Source organism: Triticum aestivum, chromosome 5D, assembly GCF_018294505.1.
Source record: "Triticum aestivum cultivar Chinese Spring chromosome 5D, IWGSC CS RefSeq v2.1, whole genome shotgun sequence".
Classification (NCBI taxonomy): Eukaryota; Viridiplantae; Streptophyta; class Magnoliopsida; order Poales; family Poaceae; genus Triticum; species Triticum aestivum.
In genome coordinates, this window is record NC_057808.1 from 446875678 (window position 1) to 446900861 (window position 25184).

General features: G+C 50.1%; 3 protein-coding genes across 3 annotated transcripts; all 3 read left to right on the forward strand.

The window, feature by feature from the left end:
- Nucleotides 1-7623: 7623 nt before the first annotated feature.
- LOC123125425 (uncharacterized) lies at nt 7624-10392 on the forward strand. The gene is made up of 2 exons (XM_044545920.1): nt 7624-9412; nt 9718-10392. Exons 1-2 carry the CDS (start codon nt 8060-8062, stop codon nt 10036-10038), a joined length of 1674 nt encoding a protein of 557 aa, XP_044401855.1. The 5' UTR covers nt 7624-8059; the 3' UTR covers nt 10039-10392.
- A 4166-nt stretch (nt 10393-14558) lies between these two features.
- Nucleotides 14559-16027, forward strand: LOC123125428 (uncharacterized). Its single transcript, XM_044545921.1, has 2 exons — nt 14559-15469; nt 15673-16027. Exons 1-2 carry the CDS (start codon nt 15203-15205, stop codon nt 15985-15987), a joined length of 582 nt encoding a protein of 193 aa, XP_044401856.1. The 5' UTR covers nt 14559-15202; the 3' UTR covers nt 15988-16027.
- An 829-nt stretch (nt 16028-16856) lies between these two features.
- LOC123120879 (uncharacterized) lies at nt 16857-18563 on the forward strand. The gene is made up of 3 exons (XM_044540857.1): nt 16857-16940; nt 17091-17237; nt 17883-18563. Exons 1-3 carry the CDS (start codon nt 16857-16859, stop codon nt 18561-18563), a joined length of 912 nt encoding a protein of 303 aa, XP_044396792.1.
- Nucleotides 18564-25184: the final 6621 nt, after the last annotated feature.

A 25184-nucleotide genomic window follows, 5' to 3' on the forward strand; every position in this document is an offset into this window, starting at 1 on the left:
CCATCATAACCCCTCTTTCTCCATGCTTGGTCCAAACATTATAGTGGGGCATGAAACCGGACTCAAATAGCTGGACGTGAATGGTTCTTGACTTAGAGTAATTGTGATCATTCTTACAGCCAGCACATGGACAAGGCATAAAACCATCCGCCCGCTTATTTGCCTCAGCCGCAAGCAGAAAAGTATGCACGCCATTAATGAACTCGAGAGAGCATCGGTCATCATACATCCATTGTCGGCTCATCTTCATTACACAACACCGAAAAGACCAAATTAATACAAGGTCATACATAAAGTTCATACAACACTTAAATGCAACAAACAAATAACAATCTAGCTAAAGCATTTAAATGCAACAACAAATGCGATTAAGATCGCAACTAAGGTAACAATTGATCCAACAGCATAACGATACCAAGCCTCACTATCAATGGCATATTTTCTAATCTTTCTAATCTTCAAGCGCATTTTCTCCATCTTGATCTTGTGATCATCGACGACATCGGCAACATGCTACTCCAATTCCATCTTCTCCCCCTCAATTCTTTTCAATTTTTCTTTCAAATACTCGTTTTCACTTTCAACTAAATTAAACCTCTCGATAATAGGGTCGGTTGGAATTTCCGGTTCACATACCTCCTAGATAAAAATATCTATGTCAACTTGATGGGCATAATTTGTCATAAACACGAAATGCAACAAATAGTTTTAAAAGAGAATATACCACATCCGAATCATAACACGGACGAGGGCCGACGGGGACAGATATCAAAACCATGACACTATGTATAACAAACAACGTACGGGTAAGATAATTATACGAGTAACTATATATCCAAATCACACAAACATTAATTTTTTATATAAAAAAGATAAGAACAATAGGCTCACCACAAGGTGGTGCCGGCAACGGGACGGTGCGGGCGATCGACGGTGGTTACGACGGAGATTTAGAAGGCACTAAGTAAACCACACCTACATATGCAACCTAAGTGTTATTTTGACCTCAAATTGCATATAAATCAAATACTACCACATATAATTCCTCCCAAATTACTAAAACCCACAATTAATCACTATATAAATCAATGCAAGAGCTAATCTAGCAACGAGAGATGAAAGGACAAAGTTGCTAACCTTTGTGATCATTTGAATGGATGGGGGCCTGTAAATCTTGACAAATTTTGGGCAAAATTTGTGATGAGCTCGAGAGGAAGAAGGGAAGAACAGAGGAGAGGGAGAGGGCAAAGGGGGAAGAACAGAGTGCGGGTGGACGAAGGGTTTATATAGGACGACCTTTAGTACTGGTTCGTGCCTCGAACCGGTACTAAAGGTGCTGGAGGGGCCCCAGTCTGACAACATCCTACCACCACTCTCTTTAGTACCGGCTCGTGGCACGAACCGGTGCTAAAAGTTCGGCACGAACCGGTCTAATGAGGGCCGCCCGCCTAGCCGTTGGAACCGGCACTAATGGTCACATTAGTGCCGGCTCAAATTCAAACCGGTACTAATGAGCTGAACATTTGACCCTTTTTCTACTAGTGCACCTCTGACTCGGAAAATAACAAAGACCAAATGAAATGATAATGTGTCGTACCATGAAATTATCGAAGCCATGCATAATTCCGGTGCACTCTACAGTTGCCGAGGCTAACAAATATGTAAGTTACAACGAGGATATAACCACATTGAAGAAGGGAAACGTTTCCACCCGGTGCGCCAGCCGAAACATTGGGCCGGACGCACGAGGGCGTTACGCATGGTGGGGCCCGGCATCGCTTTCCGATCTCTTATCTCTTCACGTTTTCACGCCTCTGTTCGTTCTCCTCCACTCATTCCCCCTCCTTCCTCTGCTTTCTTTTCCCTTTCACCTTCCCACGCCATGGATGCTTCCACCATTGTTATGTCTCGCCATCTTCTTCCTCGTCCCTCTGTCTCGCCAACCCCCCGAGCCAGCACTCCCCTCCCCTTCCCCTTGATTCACTCTCTTAGCTGCATCTGCTACTGCTCCATGATGACTGGAGCTACAATGGCCATGGCTGGCGAGCTGCATCCATAGCCGACGACGCGCAACACTGTTTTTGCTGCAACTGGCTATGAGGAAGCCGCGACCTACTCGAGGTAGAGCTGCAACCGGCAACTCCTTTTTTCTACGGCCGATGCATTTTTCTTTGTTGGGTCGAGAGGTGTGTTGTGACCGGCGATCAGAGGAGGTGCAACCAGCATCACAAAATGCTACATCGGCCTTTTTTGCTGTTGCAACCAGAGAGCGGACTGGCTATGACTAGCGTGCGGAGGAGCTGCAACCGGCAGTTCCAAATGCTACCACCGGCGTCCTCAACTGCTACATCCAGTATCTTAAAAAGCTTCAATACCAGACACGGAAGCAGGGGTGGCCATGGCGCAACCGAAAAAAGGCTGCAACCGACAGATGAAATGCTACATCCGGCACCTGAAAAAGCTTCATGAGACTATGGTGCTCTACAACCTAGATGCGACCGACAACGGCGAGGACGACATTTTTGCTGCAACCGCCTCGATTTTTTGCTACTATCGGCAACATGTTTTGCTACATCCATTCATGGGTCATGGTGCTTTAAGCACGACGGCGGAGCACGAAACAAGATACTAGTGGTGGGTTGCCGCGAATCCTGGCATGTAGCAAGCAAGGAAGGCGCCGTGCTGTGACCGGGAGAGGTGGGGGCAGTAGTAGAGCGCGACGCATGCCCCAGCGAGCTGCGCGAGATGTGTGGGTGCTACGCGAGATGCGGGAGGGAGGAGAGCACGGGCCATCGGGCCGCCAGCCGTGAGCCGCATAGCAGCAGTCACCGAGAGAAAGGGGAGGGGGCTGACAATGGAGGTGCTGCAGGTGAGGCGGACGGGGAACAGAGGAGATGCGGGGAAGAAGACGACCTACCTTGAAGATCCAATGGTTGATGCTGTTGGGATCGTGTGGCTGCAGGCCGACCGGCCCAAATTTGGGCCTGCGTGCTGGCGCCTAGCGGTCGCCATTGAAGAATAGTTCCAACCCGGAATGATGTATTCTGTCATCTCTGAGCCATCGCCGAGGCTTTGGTCTTCCCTGCAATACATAGGATTACCACGTTCCAATGCCACCGAATATACTGCTCTGCCTGCTAACTATTGTTCTCTGGAGCGGTTGGTTTTAGAGTAGTAAATGTGGTTTCTCATTAGACCGCAGTGCTCGGCGCCCGATGGCACGTGCACCACCTTAGATCCCACGGGTCCCAAGAACAAGGCATAGTCGCCGAAGCTCGTCCTCTCTGCCCATTTGTGCGAGTAGGTGTGGCCAACGTTTAGATTGATGAGCATGAAGACCTTGAAGAAAGGCTCACGGTCGGGCAACCACCGGGTCCTTATCGCCATCGATGGCTCGGCGTGCAGCTCCATGAAGTAACACTTGTACGGATAGGGATCCTTGTTCAACGTGGGGCCGTCGCGCCTTTGGACGGCCATCTGGTGGATAAATGTGATCACAGGCGTCCCATCTCCCTTGAAGACGATTCTGAACTTGACCAAATTCTCGTCGGGGGTACGTAAGGCCATAGAGGTCGTCCTTGCAAACCGTGATGTCCGCAAATGCCATGGTGCTCCAATCTTCCACTTGCTGTTGTCGCCAACTTTGCATATTGCAATTTTGCGGTCTTCCATGCTGGCAGCGAGGATGCAGCCATTAGAGGAGGTAGGGCTGTCGGAGAAGACAATCTCAGTGATGGGATTTCGTGTTAGACAACCTGCAGGCAAGGTTTTGGTTATCGAATGAGGTAATTTTACCGAGGGGATTGATAAATGTGGTTACCATGGTTACCGAGGAATACCGAGAATATTTCGAGTGAATTTTATAGTTGAATTTTGAATTCAAATAAGTGAATGAACAAATATTCGAACCAGAGACCTCTCAAAACAGGAAGTAGGTTTCTAAACACGCCAGAACCAACTCTCATGGCATTAATTAGATCCTACCTACTTTACTGTCAATCGAGTGTTTAAATTCAAAAATTTCAAAAAATATGGTATTTTTTGCTTGGTATGGCGATTTACCGAGAGGCACGGAAATACGCGGTAACCATGGAAAATCTTGAAATTTCGACCGGTAACCAAAACCTTGCCTGCAGGCCTCAGCGAGCGCCTACCCCGGCCGGCGCCCGAGAAGAGTTTCACGAGGATCAGCTCGTCATTGTTCAACGCGGGAACCCAGCTATCGTGCGAGCCGACGAAGCATTTGTTCTCCACCTTGTTGTGACCGCGCGTAACCCAGGCGTCATCGGGACCGCACAGGTGCGTCCTCCTGCATGCCGGGCCGGCTGCTGTGCGGCGCGCCACGACCTGCAGACTGCGGCGAGGCACACGCTGTCGCGCCGGGAGATGAGCCTGAAGTGGATAATGCTGAGGAGGTCGTCAGGGAGTTCCGACCACTGCGCGTAGGTCGATGACGATCCGGTTCTGCCGTCAGCGCCGGTGGTCGTCTGCATAGTCGACATCTCATACCACTTTTGCCGGCGCCGGTTCTGGTGTCTCGATCAACTACTGGTTTTGTGACAGGGTAAGAGTATTAGAATCCTCCTTGCGAAGTTGTTTTCCTGGTTCGATCCTTACCCGATGTCTTCTGTTACGCTCGAGTCGTGTCCGACACCAACTCTGAGGCGGAAGCGGTGGCAGCTGCTGCCGGACTCTGCGGCGTGCGACGTACGCCTTGCACATGTTCCACGTCCACGGAATGCATTCCCATCCACACGCATCGGCGTCGTCGGCGTATGCATGAAGAAGCACCCCGCCCATTGCTAGCGACATAGGCCCATAATTAATCCAACAAGCAGCCGCAAAACAGATGAATGGGCCGCGCAGTGTCGCTCGACAAGCTTCCCAACAACAACACGAAAGCTCAAAACGCCCATAAATTTGGGCTTGGTATAGAACTTTTTAATCTAGCCCTTTTAGCACGGCAAGCATGGAGATTAATGCAGGAACCTGGGTCTCTCGGTGCCCGAGTGCTTAAAGCGAGATATTTTCCAAACTGTCAGCTTTTGGAAGCTACTTTGGGATCAGCGCCATCTCAGGTCTGGAGAGCAATACTGGAAGGCAGAGATGTTTTATCTTTGGGTCTCATTAAGCGAATTGGTTCAGGAACAAACACGGACATTTGGGAAGAAAACTGGTTACCAAGAGATTAAGCTTAGACCGATTTGTTGCCGGTCGGTTAATCTGCCCATGAGAGTTGCGGATCTCATCAACCCCACGACTAGGACATGGAACTCCCAGGTCCTGACTAAACACTTCATAGCTGCGGATGTAGAAGTAATCCAGAATATACCGTTGAGCACAAGGGTTCAAGAAGATTTCTGGTCTTGGCACTATGATAAACGTGGAGTGTTTACTGTCCGCTCAGCCTTACATGATGCTGTCATGTATTAAAACTCAGAGAGAAGAATGGCTAGAGTACCGCCCGGGAGGTTCAAATCAACAAGCAGTGAAGAATTCTTGGACCTCGCTTTGGAAAGTGAAAGTACCTTCTAAGGTACGTGGATGCTGTCATGTATTAAAACTCAGAGAGAAGAATGGCTAGAGTACCGCCCGGGAGGTTCAAATCAACAAGCAGTGAAGAATTCTTGGACCCCGCTTTGGAAAGTTGAAAGTACCTTCTAAAGTACGTGTCTTTGTGTGGAGATTGTCTCACACTTCTATAACCATAGCTTCAGTTCGCCATGCCCGGCATATGTCTGATTCCCCCGTCTGCACTATTTGCAACGCATACATCGCTTCATGGCGGCATTCGTTGATCAATTGCCGGATGGCCAGATGTGTATGGACCCTTGGAGATGAGGAGCTGCTTGAACATGTGATCTCGAACAGAAGTAGGGATCCAAAGGTATGGCTTTTCTGCTGTTTGACAATCTCAAACAGGAGGACCTAGCGAGGGTCCTAATCACCATGTGAGCGATTTGGTGGGCCAGACGACGAGAAATTCATGATGAGCAGTTCCAAAGCCCCCTATCCACTATGTGCTTCAAAAACAAATATACCTTGAAGATCTAGAGATTGCCAATGTACGAGCTAGCAAAGTACAAGCCCCACCAGCAATGAGACCAAGATCGAGAAGTTGGTTAGCTACAGTGCCGTCTGGGAGGTTCAAATCAACAAGCAGTGAAGAATTCTTGGACATCGCTTTGGAAAGTGAAAGTACCTTCTAAGGTACATGTCTTTGTGTGGAGATTTTCTCACACTTCTATACCCACAGCTTCAGTTCGCCATGCCCGACATATTTCTGATTCCCCCGTCTGCACTATTTGCAACACTGGCTTCGATTCATGGCGGCATTCGTTGATCAATTGCCGGATGGCAAGATGTGTATGGGCCCTTGGAGATGAGGAGCTGCTTGAACATGTGATCTCGAACAGAAGTGAGAATCCAAAGGTATGGCTTTTTTGCTGTTTGGCACTCTGAAACAGGAGGACCTAGCGAGGGTCCTAATCACCATGTGGGCGATTTGGTGGGCCAGACGACGAGCAATTCATGATGAACAGTTCCAAAGCCCCCTATCCACTATGTGCTTCAGAAACAAATATGCCTTGAAGATCTAGAGATTGCCAATGTACGAGCTAGTTGAGTACAAGGCCCACCAGCTATGAGACCAAGGTCGATAAGTTGGTTAGCTCCGACGGAAGATGTGGCGAAAGCGAATGTAGATGGAGGAATTTCTCACTTGGGAGATAAAAGAGTTGTAGCAGCACTGAGAAGGGACAGAAGTGGTCGGTATCTCGGCTCATCTGTTGTGGTTTTTGAAGGCCTGACTAATCCAACAACTTTAGAGGCTCAATCTTGCTGCAAAGCACTTGCTTTGGCGCAAGACCTGAATATATCTCACCTCATAGTAGGGTCTGATTGCATGGAGCTAATTACAAACATCAAGAAAGGAGCCTTGCCTATGTATGCTCAAGTTTTGAGGGATATTGAACTTAGTTCTGCAAATTTTTCTTTCGTAGATTTCCGTTTTGAGTGTAGAGAAAATAATTATGAGGCCCACTCGATAGCAAAAGGAGCTGCGTCTCTGTCAGTGGGTCGCCATCTGTGGCTAGGGGTTCTGCCGGACATTGGTTGTATTCCTTATGAGTTGATATTGGAATAAAACCCTAGTTACCCTAAAAAAAGACAGCACGAATCTCTACGCGTTTCAATCGGACGAGACATAACTAAATATAAGATTGATCCTAAGAAAAGCTAAATGTAAGTTTTATAGCAAAAAAAAAGTAAATAAGATTCAAAAATGCTAAAAGCCTGATGTTCACTAGATATTCGGGTCCATACTATTTAGCAAATCCGATATTTCATATAATTTTCTTAGGGGCTAACCAAGCTTTATTGATCAAATTCCACATGGAGTGGGATACAAAATGGGTCATGGGGTTCGACAAGCCCGACATGCCGCCCCTGATCCAACGAATGAGAAAACTTGACTAACCTATATGCATCGCCATTACTGGTTGGGCCTTCAAATGAAAAGTTACAATTTACGAATAAAACTCTCTGCTTAATTTCACTAATAATGATAGCTCCATAGCCTCCATGGCTAGCTCCGTGGATGTTGTTGATCACTTGCTTCGAGTCTTACGCGATGATGAAGTTCTGCAAGGATAGATCTTGTGCAAGAGACAACCCTTCTCTACATGCTATTGCTTCCAGCGATGCTACATCTGTTATTCCATGCAACACAAGGGCCGAACTGCCCATAAAATTACCCTGTGTGTCTCGACAGACCGCTGCAGCAGCCCCGCTAGTCTGCACCCTGAATTTTTGCAAATCCTGCCGGCGGCGCTTTAGGTCGCGCTACTGCATATAATAATTAAGTATAACAAGAAGAAAATTATTTTTCTTAATTAACCTGGTAAATCGGGTCCAACTACGGCGAGGCACATCGGTAGATCGATGCATGCAGGCCTAGTCTGTTTATTTCTGCTGCATGCAATGCAACCCTAGCCGCCGTGTCGTGGATCTTTTATTCTCAGGGAGAAACATCGATCGACCCAGCTAACTACCCTAGACCATGGGTACTGGAAGCGATCGATATCCAAACATGTCGCCCGCGCCGCCAACATGGGTCGACCTCCCGCCGGAGCTCCTGGCCCTCGTCTCCGGCCGCCTGCACGAGGCGGCCGACTTCGTCCGCTTCCATGCCGCCTGCACGCGGTGGCGGGACTCGCTGAGCCATACGACGGCGCTCCGCCCGGCCTTCTTTCCCTGGCTCATCGCCCCGCCATCCGGCTATGGCTCTTCCGTCGTCAAGCTCCGCTGCGTCTTCTCCAAGACAACCTACCTCGCGGCGGCGCCCGAGACGTTCTCCAGTCGCAGGTGGGTGGCGCGAGCCGACGGCTCGGCGGCCTGGTTCTCCGCCGCTGGCTCCGGGCTTACGCTCATCGACCCTCTCACAGGAGATGTTGCCACGTCCCTGCCGACCTTCCCGGAGGACGACGGCAAGACCACACGGAGGATGGAGATCTCCCGCGGCATCATATATGCCGACGGCACGGTCTTCCTGTACAACTTCACCTACCCCGACTACGTCGACCCCGATGAGGACGACGACAAGTTAGATGAGCAAATCTACTTATGTTTCAACACGGCCATCCTTGGTCCCGGAGATACCGCCTGGAAGTTCGCCCAGAGAGAGTTGGACGTGTACACCAAGTGGGACGCGATGAAGGGGGAGTATGAAATCGAGAACAATCGTTTACCGGCCGCGTACCCTGTTGACCACAGAATGAAACTAGTGTGTGTGGACGGAGAAGATTACAATCTGAAGGACACCTGGACGTGGCACATCCTGCCCGAGCTGACAGGCGACGAAATCATGGACGAGGAAGAGGAGATCCTCATCAGTGGCATCCAAGAGGAAGAGATCGACACCACCGGCTGGTACCTCGAGTCTTGCCATATCCTTGAGTCCCGCGGCGAGCTGCTGCAGGTGTCCGTCCTGGTTCAACAAGACAGGAGCTTCATATATGAGGACGCAGCAGCCCAGGCGAGCGCGTTGGTTGTGTGGGTGCACGCGTTGGAGGAAGACACGGATGCAGACGGTGGACGGAGGGTGATGCGGTGGGCAAGGAGGGATGGTCGGAGCTTCTCCGACCGGGTCATGTTCTTGGGGTTCCCGACCAGCTTTGCCGTGGAAGCCACGAAGTTCCCTGGCGAGGAGGACTACCTGAGCGGCGGGTGCGTCTACTTGCTCCAGCACAGAAGGTTGGACTTACATGGCTCGTCATCGCGTGGCGTGTTCAGGTACAATCTTCTCGACGACAAGGCTAAGTTCATTGAGCAGCTACCTCCGGAGTGGAGCGGCCAGAAGAAAGCCGATGCTTGCCTGTGGTTCATGCCCCAGCCTTCCATTGCCCCGATCCAGGTACTTATCGAACTCATGTCGTATGTATATGTGATGGTAAAATTCATGTAGAAAATAGTCCCTACAAATAAGTCTAGTTTGTTACACAGTAGAGTAGGAATTTATAATAGGGCGACAACTTGCAAAGCAACACAAGAGCCCACCTCGCACCATATTTACACTATTCAGGAATAGTACTAATTTCATTGCACACTTAGCACCAGGTTTAAGACAATTTAGATATATGCATGGCATCGTCAACTCGCATGTAAGAAAATTGACTGTACCCACAATAATTTCTTTTGAATAACTACTTATTTTCACAGGTAATTAGAGAAAGGCTAGAGGCTCCAAGGGCAGACCATCCAAATATGAGAATTAGCACTTTTCGCATGGAGGAACGACCAAAACAACCCAAGGTGCCTTTGTTCAGATTCCTCGTGCAAAACCTACCTCCTGCTGTGGATAGCTCTCGGCTGTGCACCTTCTTCGGTAAGCATGGCCAAGTTTTGGCCACTAAGATGATCTCACCTGCAGGGACGGCATGTGTTATCATGTTCGTGGAGATGGTGAATAGACTAGATGATGCCGAGGCCACCCTCGATGGGCTAGTCTTGGATGGTTGCACCCTGACGGTGAAGTGGTGACAGCAAATTAAGGGGCCATTTGCTAGTGTTTAAATGGCCACCTACAAATGAAGAGCAAGTACACTCGTTAAAAAGGCATCATCATTCTCTTAAACCTCCACATCGTCTCGAGATACCAATTAATACGTTCAACAATACATCATATATTTAAATGTTATGTCCAGTTCATGTTTCTTCATCAGCCACAAACTTGATCGGTCTCGCCCAGGTTCTTTTCTGTTTCTGTGAGCGAGGAGAAGAAACCTGAGCTGGGGTGCTCTAGTTATTTGCTAGCATTTTGTCCGCTCTCTTTTGGTGATAGGAATTAATGTCTGCATGTAAACATCTATACAATTTGATGTGCTGAGGGTCTCACTGTGGCAAAACCGTTATGTGTGAGTGTGTATTCTGCTATGCACCCAAGGTGCTGAGTAGTTAATATGCACTTCATTTATATTGTTGAGGATCTTTTAGAAATTTAGATAATTCGTTGGGATGGACTGTACACAGTAGTCCTTGTGATATTTGTTGTGCTTCGTTCCGCTGGGCCAACTACTGTATGGCGTCAGGAACAGTATCGGGACGGCAGGCAGTACTGGGAGTAGCACCGTGCCAGCGCGCCACAGCTTGAAACTTAATTTTCGTCGTCCATCATCTTTTCAAATCCTGCCAAAGGCCTTCGTCTATGTTCGTTGGGGCTCGCGGGTTACTGCTCTATGTAGGTTCCTGCCACAGTGGTGTGTTCTTGGATGTAGGATGATCTAGCTAGCTACTATCATAGCGCTAGTTCTTTTGTAATAAATTACCGGTAATTGCGCTTGTTTTAAGAACAGGCTATGACAAAGCAACACACTTTCCCTTCACAATTTTTCATCTCTATCATTATAAGATATCCTTCAAAAAATTATTCTTAGGGCGTTGGTCAACGAGCTCTTGCCTCACCCTTCATCCCGGTACTTTTGTTTACCAATAATTTTGCTTAAACTGAACATTTCGCCTACACAAAATATTTTTGTGTGCCAACGATTTTCCGCATGAAAAATTCCTCGGTTACATGTCTGGAGGGTGTAGCCATAACGAATCATAGTCCCGACCCATAATGCAGTATCTTGTCCTCTCTATACCATCACCTATACTTTGATCTTCTTTGCAATACATATGGTAACCATGCTCTAATGTCACCGAGTACAATTCGTCACCAGGCAACCGGTCTTCTTCAGAGCGGTAATCTTCAGAGTAATAGATATGGTTTCTCATCAGACCACGGCGGTCAGCACCCATAGGCACGTGCAATGCCTTGGACCTTATGGGACCTAAGAATAAGGCATAGTCGCTGAATCCCGTCACCTCTGCCCACTTGTGCTCGTAATCCTCATCGAAGTTTTCATCGACGAGCATGAAGAGCTTGAAGAAAGGCTCACGATCGGGTAACCACCGGGTCCTTATTGCTACTGATAGCTTGCCATTTCACTCAATGATGCAACCTTTGTATGAATCGAAATGATCCCACACCATGGGGCCGTGGCGCCTCCGAACGGCTAGCTGGTGGGTAGATGTGACCATGCATACCCCGTCTTCCTTGATGCCAATATTAAACATGAATACTTCCTCATCGGGGAACGTGAAACCATAGAGATGACCAGCGCAGAACACAATGTCTTGGAACGAATTGGGTCAATTTACTATGGTCCACCCAGTGTCGTGGCCAACGTTGCATAGTGTAATGTCGAGTGTAACGGCTCTAATGGCGGCAAGGATGCAGCCGTTAGAGGAGGTTGGGGCATCCGAGAAGACAATTTTTTATGTCAGAATTTTAGGCCTAGGTAAAGGTACCGCGACGTCGGCACCGGAGAAGAAGTTGGCAATCCTGAGCTCCTTGTGGTTGTTGACCGTGGCGACCCAACCACCGTCGTGCGAGCCGACAAACCATGGCCAGTCGTTGTCCACCTTGGACGGGGCGCGTGTGACCCATGCGTCATCGGGCCCGCAGAGGTGCTTCCTCCAGCTGCATCGGCTTTTGCGCGGCCAGAGTAGCAGCAACGGCACGGCAGGCGGCCCCGGGAGGCGCGCCACGGTGGCGCGCCATGGCCTGCACACGGCAGCGAGGCTCACGCGGTCCCTCATGGAGGCGACCCTGAGGAGGATGTTGCCCAGCAGGTCGTCCGGGAGGTTGGACCATGACGTCGAATCTGTTGAAGATTCGGTGCTACCATTGCCATCGCCGGCGGGGTTCGCCCTTGAGGTCGACATCTCGTATTATTACGCACGTCGATGTGTGTCGATCAATTACGTGTATTGGCAGGGTATAAATAGTAGAAATCCTCACTTCCGAATAGTTGTCTCCGGTTCCGGGGTGGATCCGTATTCTCAGAGTTGGACACGAACTCACAGACTGGCATGTCCAGCCCCTGGTGGTTGCATGCCTATTTACGGCGTCGGAGACAGGAAGCAGCATCAAAGGCATGCATCTATCGGGTCGCAAGTATTATGGCTAGCTAGAATGTGCCTCCTGGATGAACTGAATGATGGACTCCCATGCAGGAATGCACTATAAGTACCCCTCATTTTTCTTTTCTAAAAAGAGCCTAACATCAAACAAAACACACGCCACCATCACACACAATACACACCCAAGGCAAGATACAAAGGTGTCGGGCACCAACACACCACCCCAACAACCTCCAAGCAAACTACGGATGGACCAAGAAGAACCGTTTCGAGCCGATGGAGACCTCCACCATGAGCACCACCGAGGGGAGGTGAGCCGGACAACGACGGAGCAAGGACTCCAAGACGGTGCCTCCAAAAAAGGCATAGCAAGTAAATGCCGCTACAATCCGATCCCGAAGATCAAGCTTTCACCCGAAGCATCATGAAGGTAGTGAGAACAACCACAACGGAGCCTTTAAGAAGGAAACGACGTCTGTGGCCGCACCCGTCGGCTAGGTAAAAATACGAAGCAAGTAATGCACCCCGGCTCACATCCCTCCGTCGCACCTAAGCTACGCCGACCACCAGCAACCATGTCACCCGCGTGGCCATGGCTGCCCGCGCCCGCACCTGAGAAGCACGCTCCGCCCACGAACACCGCGACTCCCACCTCCAGGGCCACTATCCTACATCCAGACAACCCCGAGACCAACCAAATACATTGACTTCCGTCCAAAAGGCAGCCCCCAACCGAAAGAGCAGTAACAGACACTCTGCCTCGAACATCTTCAGAACTGCATCAGCATGCACTCGGCCGAGGAAAGGGGGAGGACAGGAGCGGACACATCCACGATGAAGGGAGGTTGGACCACGACGTTGAATCTGTTGAAGATTCGATGCGGCCATCGCCATCGCCGGCGGGGTTCGTCCGTGAGGTCGACATCTTGTATTATTACACATGTCGATGTGTGTCGATCAATTACGTGTAGTGGCAAGGTATAAGTAGTAGAAATCCTCACTTCCGAGTTGCTGTGTAGTATAGGTCAATGTTCACGAATCTGGTGTTTTGCGGATGAAGAAAACTTGGTGGCAGTGAAATGTTCCAAAGTACCTCCGATCACATCACGAAATCAATGCCGGCCGCTGCATACTCTGTGCCGGCATGAATGCGGGACGGTAGTTTTTCGGTGGGCTGGGGCGGTCAGAAGCGGGCTTGGGAGCGGTCCGGACTCCCGTGAAGCCTCCCCCCCCACCCATGTTTGTCTCCGGTGTACGGGAGAAAATGCGTCCGGATCGCACAGCAGACCGATACAGGTCCGCTTTGGATGGCTTGCGCGGTCTGGATGTATGCGGGAGGTTTGTGGGTCGGCGTTGAAGATGCACTTAGACATTGTTTTTTTTTTATGTACCTTCTCCCTCTCTACTCCTTTTTCAATATCTGGATAAAGTTGTTGAATAAGTGGATGAAACCTTATATTCTTTCCATATTTTCTTTTTAAAGTACACATATAAGTAGAGATAGAGATAACAGAAAATCTTTTTGGTAACCTCTCATAAACCAGGCCCAGCTCCAGCGACGCAAATCCGCACGTAGACGCATGCAGAGTCTGGTTTTTTCTGGTGGATGCAACCCTAGTCGCCGCGCGTGGATCTGTTTTTCTCACGGAGAATCGGACCGATCGACCTATCTACTCTGAGATTCCTGGAAGCGATCTATAGTACCCAAACATGTCCGTGCCGCCAAGATGGCCCGATCTCCCGCCGGAGCTGCTCGCCGTCGTCTCCGGTCGCCTGCACGACGCGGCTGACTTCGTCCGCTTCCATGCCGTCTGCACGCGGTGGCGGGACTCGCTGCCCCAGACGACGGCGCTCCGCCCGGCCTTCTTTCCCTGGCTTATCGCCCCGCCGCCCGGCTATGGAGGTTCGCACGTCAACCTCCGCTGCGTCTTCTCCAAGACAAGCTACCTCGCGGTCGCGCGGGCACCCATGATGTTCTCCAACCGCAGGTTGGTGGCACGAGCCGACGGCTCGGCGGCCTGGTTCTTCACCGTTGGCTCCAGGCCTACACTCGTCGACCCTCTTACAGGAGGAGTCACGGACCTGCCGTCCTTCCCGGAGGACGACGAGAAGACCGTGCGGAGGATGGAGATCTCCCGCGGCATCATCTATGGCGACGACACGGTCTTGCTCTACAACTTCTCCTACTCCGACTACGAGGACCTCGATGAGGATGACGACGAGAGAGAGCAACAAATCGACGTATGTTTCAACACGGCCGTCCTTCGTCCCGGAGATACCGCGTGGAAGTTCGTCCACAGACCGTTGGAGGGGTACAGCGAGGACGAGGTGGAGGGGGAGTACGAAATCTACGACAATCGTTTCTTGGCTGCATACCGTGTCGATGAGAGGAAGACCCTACTGTGCGTGGACGGGGAAGATCAACATGGCACCTGGGCATGGTACTTCCTTGCAGAGTGGGGACCTAGTGCCGCAACAGATGACACATACCTAAGGGAAGAGGTCGACGCCACCGGCTGGTACGTCGAGTCCAGCCATAACCTCGAGTCTAGGGGCGAGCTGCTGCAGGTGGACTGTCGTGGTCCGACAAGACACGGGCTTCATATATCAGGGCGCAGAAGCCCAGGCGAGCGCGCTGGTGGTGTGGGTGCACGCGTGGGAGGAAGGGGTGGATGCAAACGGTGAACGAAGGTTTCGGTGGGTGAGGAAGGATGGTCGGAGCTTCGCGGACCGCGTCATGTTTTTGGGGTTCCCAACTAGCTTCGCTGTGGAAGCCACGAGGTTCCGGGGCGGGGAGGACGACGTGAGCGGCGGGTGCGTCTACTTGCTCCATCACAGAAAGTCCGAGTTACATGGCTTGGCATCGCATGGCGTCTTCAGGTACAATCTTCTCGACGACAAGGCTAAGTTCATTGAGCGCCTGCCTCCGTATCCGGAGTCGAGCGGCCAGAAAAGTGAGGCTTGCATGTGGTTCATGCCCCAGCCTTCCATTGCTCCCATCCAGGTACTTATCGAACTCATCATTTGGTATGTACTACTTCTGTATTAAAATATAAGATGGTTTTGTAGGCTTCATGTAGAAAATTGTTGATATAACAATTTAACTTTTTACACATTAGATCATAGTGGCATCGGCGTCATCTAATCTATCATGTATGCATGACATTGTCAAGTGGCATGATAAATTACCTACTTGTTTTCTGCCAGGTAATTAGACAAAGGCGAGAGGCTCAAGAGGCATGCCATCCAATGAGAATTAGCACTATCCGTATGGATAGACAACCAAAACTATCCATGGTGCCCTTCTTCAGTTTCCTCGTGCAAAACCTACCTCCGGGCGTCGATAGCTCTCGGTTGTGCTCCTTCTTCAATAAGCATGGCAAAGTATCCGCTGCCGAGGTGATCTCACCAAGAACGGCACGTATTACCATGTTCATGGAGACCGTCGACAGATTAGATGACGCCGAGGCCACTCTCGATGGGCTGGTCTTGGATGGCTGCACCCTGACAGTGAAGTGGTGACCGCAAAGGCGCCATTTGCCAGTGTTCAAATGGCCACCTAGAAATTAAGAGCAAGTACTTTTTTAAAAGGTATCATTCTCTTAAATATTCACACCATCTAGACATTGCAATTAACGGTATGTTTTAGTGTTATATCCAGTTCAGGTTTCGTCACTAGCCACAAGCTTGATGTGCTTCGCCTAGGTACTTTTTTGTTTCTGTGAGCGAGGAGAGGCCTCTGTTATTCTGAAAGATGGAAGAAACGTCAACCGAGTGCTCTAGTTATTCGCTACTCCCTCCGATCCAAAGAAGTGTCGTGGCTTTAGTACAGCATTTACCACGGTGTTTATACGTAATTCATCAGATCGGCGGTGCTTAAACCATCAGAGTTCAGTCCCCTTGTCAAACACTTTTTTTTTCCTTTAGAAAGGATTATAATTTGATTAAAAAACTATAGTCAGTAACATGACGCACTAGTGAAAAAAGAAAAAAAAACATAAGATATAAGGCTTTTTCCCAATGGAGTAAATTGCACGGAAGTACCACAATTGGGGCATTAGAAGCAGATTGGTACCAAGATTGGTAATTTTTACGTGTCAGTACCAAGATTGGGGCTAGCCGTTGCAAAAAAGACTAAAAGCTCGTTTTGTACGTATTGACACTAAAGCTGACCGATTGGGCCCGCCCGTCAGGCGCCACGCTGGCCAGTGCGCGCGTCGCCTCTGCTGGCTGCGCGCTGACTCGGACGAGGCCGGCTCGGACCGTTTATGTGCGACCGAGCCAGACCCCGACCCCGACCCCGCTCGCCTTCTTCTTTCTTTCTTCCTGCTCTCTGCCTCACCGTCGCCTGCGCCCGCCATCGCCGGCCGCCACAGCACGCCGCCGCAGCCATGGTTCTGGAGGACGAGAGCAGCGACGACAACTCAAGCCTCCCGTACATGCACTCCGAAACCTCCACCGATGGGCTGAACCAGGTAAGTTACTCCATTGGAGCTAGGGTTAGGGTTAGGTTTAGGAAATTTGGGGATTTTTGTGTGTAGGTGGTCTTTGTTGTTAGGATTTCGTTTGATTTGATTTGTCCTCGTCCTCTGCACATGATGGTAACTTGGATTTGGCTTGGGCAGGTGCCTTTCTCTCTTGAGGACCCGGATTACAAGGGTCTTGAGCTAGATCTGATAGTGTTGTGCGAGAAGCATGGGAAGCCATCAGAGAGGCTTGTTGCGTTTGAAGGAACAATGACTGGGAGAAGGTTCTTAGCATGTGCAGAGCCGGTAATTTTCTTGCCTTGGTGATTAAGCATTGGATGTGTTCATTGAAAGTGGCAGAGTCTTGTTTGTCACCTGTGATTCAGTTGTGTGCATGCTAAATTTGTTAGGAATGATCATTATTAAGTTCAGTGGAATGCATTTCTGCTAAAATATATGCTCCTGTTGTGTGCACATGCTATTTATTTACACTTCTTTCCAAATGCAGTGTTGCTCAATATTAAGTTCAGTGGAGCCAGTTAGTAACAATTGCTTACTGCTGACAGTAGGTAGTCTCATTAGCTAGTTTGTTGCTGCAGGCTAGTGTAGTGTATTTAGGTGGGCAAAGTAGTTCACATTGTGTTGCTTATTACTGTTAGGATTTCATTATATTAATGGTCAATTCTTAGCAACTGTTGTTGCTTAGCACATGGCTGCTTAGCAACTTCTAAGTTGAATGGAGTGTTACTCTGGTGCCTGGTAAATATATGAGTTGATCATCCATTGTAGGATTATATTAATTTATTTTACAATGTGGTCCTGTTGCTTAGCAAATGGCTGTGCAAATCCAGTTAATGTCAGTGCCAACATTAGGTACTGCCATGAACTAACTGTTGCTTAGTACTCTTAGTAGTTGTATTGTACTAAATTTTGCCCTTCTAATTTTTCCAGGAAGGTCAGAATTGTGGGTTTGTTCAGTGGGTTGATGAGCAGTGGCCCCCAACAATGGAGAATGCATTGCTGAAGCTTTGGTCAATGGTTGAAGAGAGCAAGTCTGCTAGGGTGAATGATAATCTTCAAAGTGCTCTAACTATTCATCAGTTGACAGAAGAAAAGAACAAGCTGGATGCAGACTATCACAAGTTAGTGAAAGATGTGCATCAACTTGTGGACTTTCAGCAGGATAGGGTTGTGGATTTCAGTTATCTGCAGTCTGCTGTCACATATCAGCACCAATGCAGAGCTGAATTGGTGGCTGGTATGAATGCAGAAATGGCAAAGAAAGATGCAGCTGCACAGAAGCTTCAACAAAAGTATGAACTCCTGTGCAACCTGACAAGTGCTCAAGCAACTGTCATCCAAAACTTGAAGTTGAAGAATATGAAAGAGAAGGAATTGTTGAGTGAGGCTAGGATGAATTTGGAGTTGAAGAATGCAGAGTTCACAAAGTTTGAGGAGAAGCTCACCCAAGAGAAGCTAGAGTTGAAGCTCCAGGTTGCTGATCTGCTGAAGCTCAAGGAAAACCATAATGAAGAGAAGCAGATGCAAGAGTTTAAGATTACTGAGCTCATCAAGGTAGAGGAGAAGCTGAAGGAGAAGATCAAGGGGATCCAGGCCATCTTGCAGAACTGAACAACATGACTTGAGATTAGTGGGCATTGCAGACCTTTTGGGAATGATGGTTGTGCAATGACCTAGTAACTTAGAATTATGGTTGTGTAATGTATGGTTCTAGTACTAATTGTGAACTCTGGTTGTTTATGTACCTAGTAGTTATGCTATTCATCCTTTTGTGAGAAAAGGATGGATTGTGCATTTGAACTCCACTATGTAATGTGAACAATGGATGTGTATTCTATAATGTGTTGAACTCCAGTGTTACTTATGTTATAGTGATGCTTAAATGCTTAAATGCATTTGCAAAAGTAATGCTTATGTTAGAGTGATGCTTATGTTAGAGTGATGCTTATGTTATATTGATGGTTTAAAAGCATTTGCAAAAGGAATAGTTACATATGTTATGTTACAGTGATGCTTTAGGTGGTTCCGTCGACCCCGAGCCACCCTAGACCCTAGTTGAATGCTTTAGGTGGTTTCGTCGACCCCGAGCCACCAAAACCCTAGTTGATGCCTTTAGGTGGTTCCGTCGACCCCGAGCCACCCTAGACCCTAGTTGATGCCTTTAGGTGTTTCCGTCGTCCCCGAGCCACCCTAGACCCTAGTTGATGCCTTTAGGTGTTTTCGTCGACCCCGAGCCACCAAAACCCTAATTGATAGGTTTAGGTGTTTTTGTTGACCCCGAGCCACCCTAGAGCCTAGATGATAGGTTTAGGTGGTTCCGTCGACCCCGAGCCACCCTAGACCCTAGTTGATGCCTTTAGGTGGTTCCGTCGACCCCGAGCCACCCTAGAGCCTAGATGATAGGTTTAGGTGTTTTCGTCGACCCCGAGCCACCAAAACCCTAGTTGATGCCTTTAGGTGGTTCCGTCGACCCCAAGCCACCCTAGACCCTAGTTGATGCCTTTAGGTGTTTCCGTCGTCCCCGAGCCACCCTAGACCCTAGTTGATGCCTTTAGGTGTTTTCGTCGACCCCGAGCCACCAAAACCCTAATTGATAGGTTTAGGTGTTTTCGTTGACCCCGAGCCACCCTAGAGCCAAGATGATAGGTTTAGGTGGTTCCGTCGACCCCGAGCCACCCTAGACCCTAGTTGATGCCTTTAGGTGGTTCCGTCGACCCCGAGCCACCCTAGAACCTAGATGATAGGTTTAGGTGTTTTCGTCGACCCCGAGCCACCAAAACCCTAGTTGATGCCTTTAGGTGGTTTCGTCGACCCCGAGCCACCCTAGACCCTAAATGATGCCTTTAGGTGGTTCCGTCGACCCCGAGCCACCCTAGACCCTAGTTGATGCCATTAGGTGGTTCCGTCGACCCCGAGCCACCCTAGAGCCTAATTGATAGGTTTAGGTGGTTCCGTCGACACCGAGCCACCCTAGACCCTAAGTGATGCCTTTAGGTGGTTCCGTCGACCCCGAGCCACCAAAACCCTAGTTGATGCCTTTAGGTGGTTCCGTCGACCCCGAGCCACCCTAGACCCTAGTTGATGCCTTTAGGTGGTTCCGTCGACCCCGAGCCACCGTAGACCCTAAATGATGCCTTTAGGTGGTTCCGTCGACCCCGAGCCACCCTAGAGCCTAGATGATAGGTTTAGGTGTTTTCGTCGACCCCGAGCCACCAAAACCCTAGTTGATGCCTTTAGGTGTTTTCGTCGACCCCGAGCCACCCTAGACCCTAAATGATGCCTTTAGGTGGTTCCGTCGACTCCGAGCCACCCTAGACCCTAGTTGATGCCTTTAGGTGGTTCCGTCGACCCCGAGCCACCCTAGAGCCTAATTGATAGGTTTAGGTGGTTCCGTCGACACCGAGCCACCCTAGACCCTAAATGATGCCTTTAGGTGGTTCCGTCGACCCCGAGCCACCAAAACCCTAGTTGATGCCTTTAGGTGGTTCCGTCGACCCCGAGCCACCCTAGACCCTAGTTGATGCCTTTAGGTGGTTCCGTCGACCCCGAGCCACCGTAGACCCTAAATGATGCCTTTAGGTGGTTCCGTCGACCCCGAGCCACCAAAACCCTAGTTGATGCCTTTAGGTGGTTCCGTCGACCCCGAGCCACCCTAGACCCTAGTTGATGCCTTTAGGTGGTTCCGTCGACCCCGAGCCACCAAAACCCTAGTTGATGCCTTTAGGTGGTTCCGTCGACCCCGAGCCACCCTAGACCCTATGTCGTGGAATTGTCACGGCAGATGTCCTCGAGCTAGGACTTAGTCGAGGAGCCATCGCAGCTAGGAAGCTTGAAGGGGTTATGTGGGACAAGGAACACGAGGGTTTATACTGGTTCGGCCCCTTACGGTGAAGGTAAAAGCCTACGTCCAGTTTGAGATGTTATTGTCTGGGGTTACGATCGCGAGGGAGCTAACAGCTATGCCCGGCTCTCGATTAGATTGTTGTCGCCCTTAAACCGCTGCCGGGTCCTCCCTTTATATAGGGAGGCTGACGCCCAGCAGCCCTTAGAGTCCCGGCCGGCTCATAAGAGCGTCCGGCTCGGACTCTAAACAATACTTGCCTTACACTACAAGTCTACTATAACAATGATTGTAACTACAGGCTTTAAGCCATATCCGGGTCTCAGCCCATCTCTGGCCCATCATCTGAAACTTGGCTCCGGGCTTCTGGCGTCGACCCTACGAGTAACCCGGCCCCTCCTGGCGGGTGACTCTAAGGTCTATATCCTCAACATTAGGCCCCAGATTGACTTGAGCCGGCTCATGTCACTCTTCAACTCTGCCGACCGAGAAAATCTCCGGCTCACCTTTCATGTGGAGGCCATAACCCGGAGTGACATCATCCTCTGGACTCCGGATAATCCGCCGTGACGTCATCCTCCATTAAGTCCGTTTTTTACTCCGCCAGATCCGCAACGGATCTTCGCTTTTACTGTCTTTCCGAAAATCGAGGCGCCGTGAGGGGGAGATAACCACGCCGTGGTCTCCTTGAATCTCGCGCCCACTTATGACCCTGCCTTATAAATAGGCCGGCCCAACACTTCACATCTTACGCTTTCCTTTTTCCTCCTCGCGCCGTCGCTCTTCTGCCCGAGCTCCGTCACTGCCGCCGCCGTCGCTCCCTCGTCCTTCATCAACCCGGCCGCTGCATCAACCTGACTCGGACCAGATAACGCCGGCGACCTCCGTTCTTCTCCAGCTCCGGTGAGTCCCCTGTGCCTTACTAGCATAAATCTAGGACAAAGTTCGTCTGTGTTCTTCCTGTTCGTCACCGTAGCCACAAACTTCAGTAGCTCTTGTAGTCACCGTAGTTAGTTGATCCTTAGGCTCGTGTAGAACCACCGCGGTAGATATTTGAAACTCATTTCTTCTGCAAGAACACCTCTTTTCACTGCATAAGGACTGGGTTCCATCTCAAGAACTTCCCCTGCTTCTGTTTTTAGGTCTAGAAAAATTTCATCTCGCCCGACCACTTTGATCCGAAAAAGTTACTGCAATATGTGAAATCTGTTTTACCACACTTAGCAAAAATTGCAGCCCTTGAATCTTGACGGCTTATATTTCCGACTTAAAGAAAACACGCGCCGTAGAACTTTCCGGTTTAAAGAGAACCATGCTCTGTAGATTCCTCCGGCTTAACTGTAGTAAACCGTAGATGATCCACTTATTCTGAATGTTCCTACGACTCAGATAACTCACCGTTCATGAGTATATATCATTAGTCCCCTTCATAAGCCGCCACTTTAACTTGAATAATAGATCTCCGGCTTATAATTGACCCGGATACTTTTCTCTTTATTATAGACCACCAACCTTCACCATGCCTCCCAAGGCCCCCATCACTTGCAACTGGACAAGATCCAATGTCACTGAAGAGACCCTAGCCAACGTTGTTAAGTCCGGGTATCTGCCTAAGAAAGAAGTGATGTCCTACCGTGCCCCTGATCCATCAGAAGAAAGACCACAGCCGAGAGACGGGGAGGTAGTGATCTTTGCGGATCACATGAGCCGGGGCTTCGCACCGCCCGGCTCAAAATTCTTCCGGGACGTGCTCAACTTTTTTGACCTTCGGCCTCAGGATATAGGACCCAATTCCATATCCAACATCTGCAACTTCCAAGTCTTCTGTGAAGTGTATCTTGGAGAAGAGCCGAGCCTGCTACTCTTCAGAGAGCTGTTCTATCTGAACCGCCAAAATGAGTGTGCCAACGGGCCAAGTCTAGAATTAGGCGGCATATCTATCCAGCGACGCAGGGACTGCCTGTTCCCTTATGCAGAGCCGCCGAGCCACCCTAAAGACTGGAATATGACTTGGTTCTACTGCCAAGACACGTCCCCGGCTGACGAGAATCCACTGCCCGGCTTTCGCCCAACACGCCTGGAATCCACGCACCCGTTATCCGACAAACTTACTGCCGCGGAACGCCAGCCTCTGCTTCCAACGATCAACAAGATCAAGGCTCTGCTAGGCAACGGTCTGAACGAAATTGATCTAGTCCGGGTCTGGATCTCATGGCGGGTGATCCCATTGAGCCGCCGCCCCGGCTTAATGTGCGAGTACACCGGGCGAAAGGATGACCCGCAGAGGCACAGTCGCAACGATCTTCCAGAAGACGTTGCTGAAGAGGAGACCAAGGCTCTGTTAAACGAGAGCCTGGCAGATTGTGGAAGAACCGGGCTGGCCCCGTTCTGCAAGACCAATCCAGCCCCAGCGGTAAGCCGCTGACTTTAATCTTTCGACTTATTTTGCATGTCACCTTGATCCGGACCGCCTTAAGAATTCATTACTGTACTTCTCAGGCTGATGACAAATTCTGGCGGGTCAAATATGACCATGAGGCGGCCAAGAAGGCCAGGAAGGCGAAGAAAGCCGCCAAGAAAGCCGCCCCTCGCAGAAAGGGAAGCAGACCCACCGCTTCGGAGCTGCTGCAATTAAGCGACAGCTCCGAGTCAGAGGTAACCCTTAAACCTTTAAACTCTTGCCATATTTTTTGCTTGCTGCTGTCCACCTTATCAACATTTTGCTTATTGACAGGATGACACCGGCGCCAGTAACCCGGTGATTGAAGAGGTAACATCACTTTCCTCCGACTCGGAGCCTTTGCCACAGCTGAAAGTCCGAAGAGTAACCCGGAAAGTAAGCTTTTCTCATCCGTTAGCTCATCAAGACCCTCAATTTCTTTTGAAGCAGCAGGTTCACGAAAGCCGGCGTCACACCCGGGCCCGCAAGGACACCGATCTCTCCGCCGGGTTACCCGACGCAACAAGGAAGCGTCGTACTGAGGTTTTTTCTCACCTGTACCCTTTTCATCCGTTGGCGGGTGTCATCCGTCAGCCACTCAACTCTTCTGACTCTAATTACCAGGAGACCTCCCCCTCTTCGGGTGACTCCATGCAGTCAAGTCTGCCGGCCTTCAAAACTGCACCCGGGTAATAACAATCTCCTTACATTATCCGGCTGTACTTACTCTTTGTATGCCTAACACTTCTGTCTTTTCAGTGCCCAGGCAAAGCTCACCAAAAGAGCAAAGAAGACCAGGTCAGCCGGAGTGCCCGACTTGCCTGAGCCGGAGACGACGGCTCAAGAGCCGCCAGCTGCCGCCGCCCCCGAAGCCACCAGTCCTATGGACACGGCACCTGAAGCGCCTGCCCCAACTGCCAAGACCACAACCGAAGCGTCGGTTAACCCGGAGGCCTCCGGCTCCGCCCCTTCAACTGATGACCCGGACGTGGTAATTACCCGGACGGAGTATGTTGAGCCGGGGAGACCGACCGTGCTGGCCAAATGCTCTGCGAAGGGGGAGCTGCTGCAGCCCCACCGGGTGAATCTGGATCTCTCCAACTACACCGACTTGAGCATTGGAGAGCTCGTCTCTGGCTACATCAGCCAAGTTCACAAGAGCCGGGACGCCGAAATCGCCATGGTCAACCAGATCCAACAAAAATCTGAGGTAACCTTCTGCTGTCCTCTTATTTTCTGCATAATGATCCTTGTCATGCCAGCCCCCAAGTCTGCAACTTATACTTGAATATGCTGTAGACTTAGATTCCGGCTTACTTAACTGAACCGGCAGTACGTAGATAGATACGTTCAATATGCATTAGCCCCCAAGTGCCAAGTGTCTTTGCTTGGAAAGCGCTTGGGACTTATAGAATGCCTGTTAACAACCCGGAAATATATGCAGGCTGTTGGCAAAAAATTAGAGTCGGACCTGGCGGATCTTAAGAGCCGGCTGAAAACACAAGAGATGGAGACCCGGAAGGCAAACGCCAAGTTTGTCTCCAGCATCGCCGCGCAAGAAAAGCTGAAGACTGAATTCGATGCTGAGCGGAAGTCCTGGGCGGAGGAGAAAAACGCACTGGTGACCCGGGCCGAACAGGCGGAGAAGGCCCTCACCGAGAAGACCGCTGAACTCTCCGGCCTAAAGCGCCAGGTTTCCCAAATGGTGGCTGCCATCTTCGGTAAGTCGCCTCGCCGGCTTTCATCAAGTCTGTATATGTTATGATTCATCCTTATCGCCGACTTACCTAATCTTTATTAAACAGGCTCCAGAAGCGCCAACCTGAACCAGAGCGTGGTCACCAAACTAAAGGCTGTGTACACCCTGGTAGAGCAGCTCTACACCGGGTCACAGCGGGCCCTAGCGGTGGTGGCCTTGTCGAATGAGGTGCCAACACACCTGGCCGAAGTC

Coding starts and splice junctions, on each gene's coding strand:
- LOC123120879 (XM_044540857.1), top strand. CDS start 16,857: ATGGTTCTGGAGGACGAGAGCAGCGACGACAACTCAAGCCTCCCGTAC. Junction 16,941..17,090: donor CCACCGATGGGCTGAACCAG/GTAAGTTACTCC, acceptor TGGCTTGGGCAG/GTGCCTTTCTCTCTTGAGGA. Junction 17,238..17,882: donor TCTTAGCATGTGCAGAGCCG/GTAATTTTCTTG, acceptor TAATTTTTCCAG/GAAGGTCAGAATTGTGGGTT.
- LOC123125425 (XM_044545920.1), top strand. CDS start 8,060: ATGGGTACTGGAAGCGATCGATATCCAAACATGTCGCCCGCGCCGCCA. Junction 9,413..9,717: donor CTTCCATTGCCCCGATCCAG/GTACTTATCGAA, acceptor TTATTTTCACAG/GTAATTAGAGAAAGGCTAGA.
- LOC123125428 (XM_044545921.1), top strand. CDS start 15,203: ATGTTTTTGGGGTTCCCAACTAGCTTCGCTGTGGAAGCCACGAGGTTC. Junction 15,470..15,672: donor CTTCCATTGCTCCCATCCAG/GTACTTATCGAA, acceptor GTTTTCTGCCAG/GTAATTAGACAAAGGCGAGA.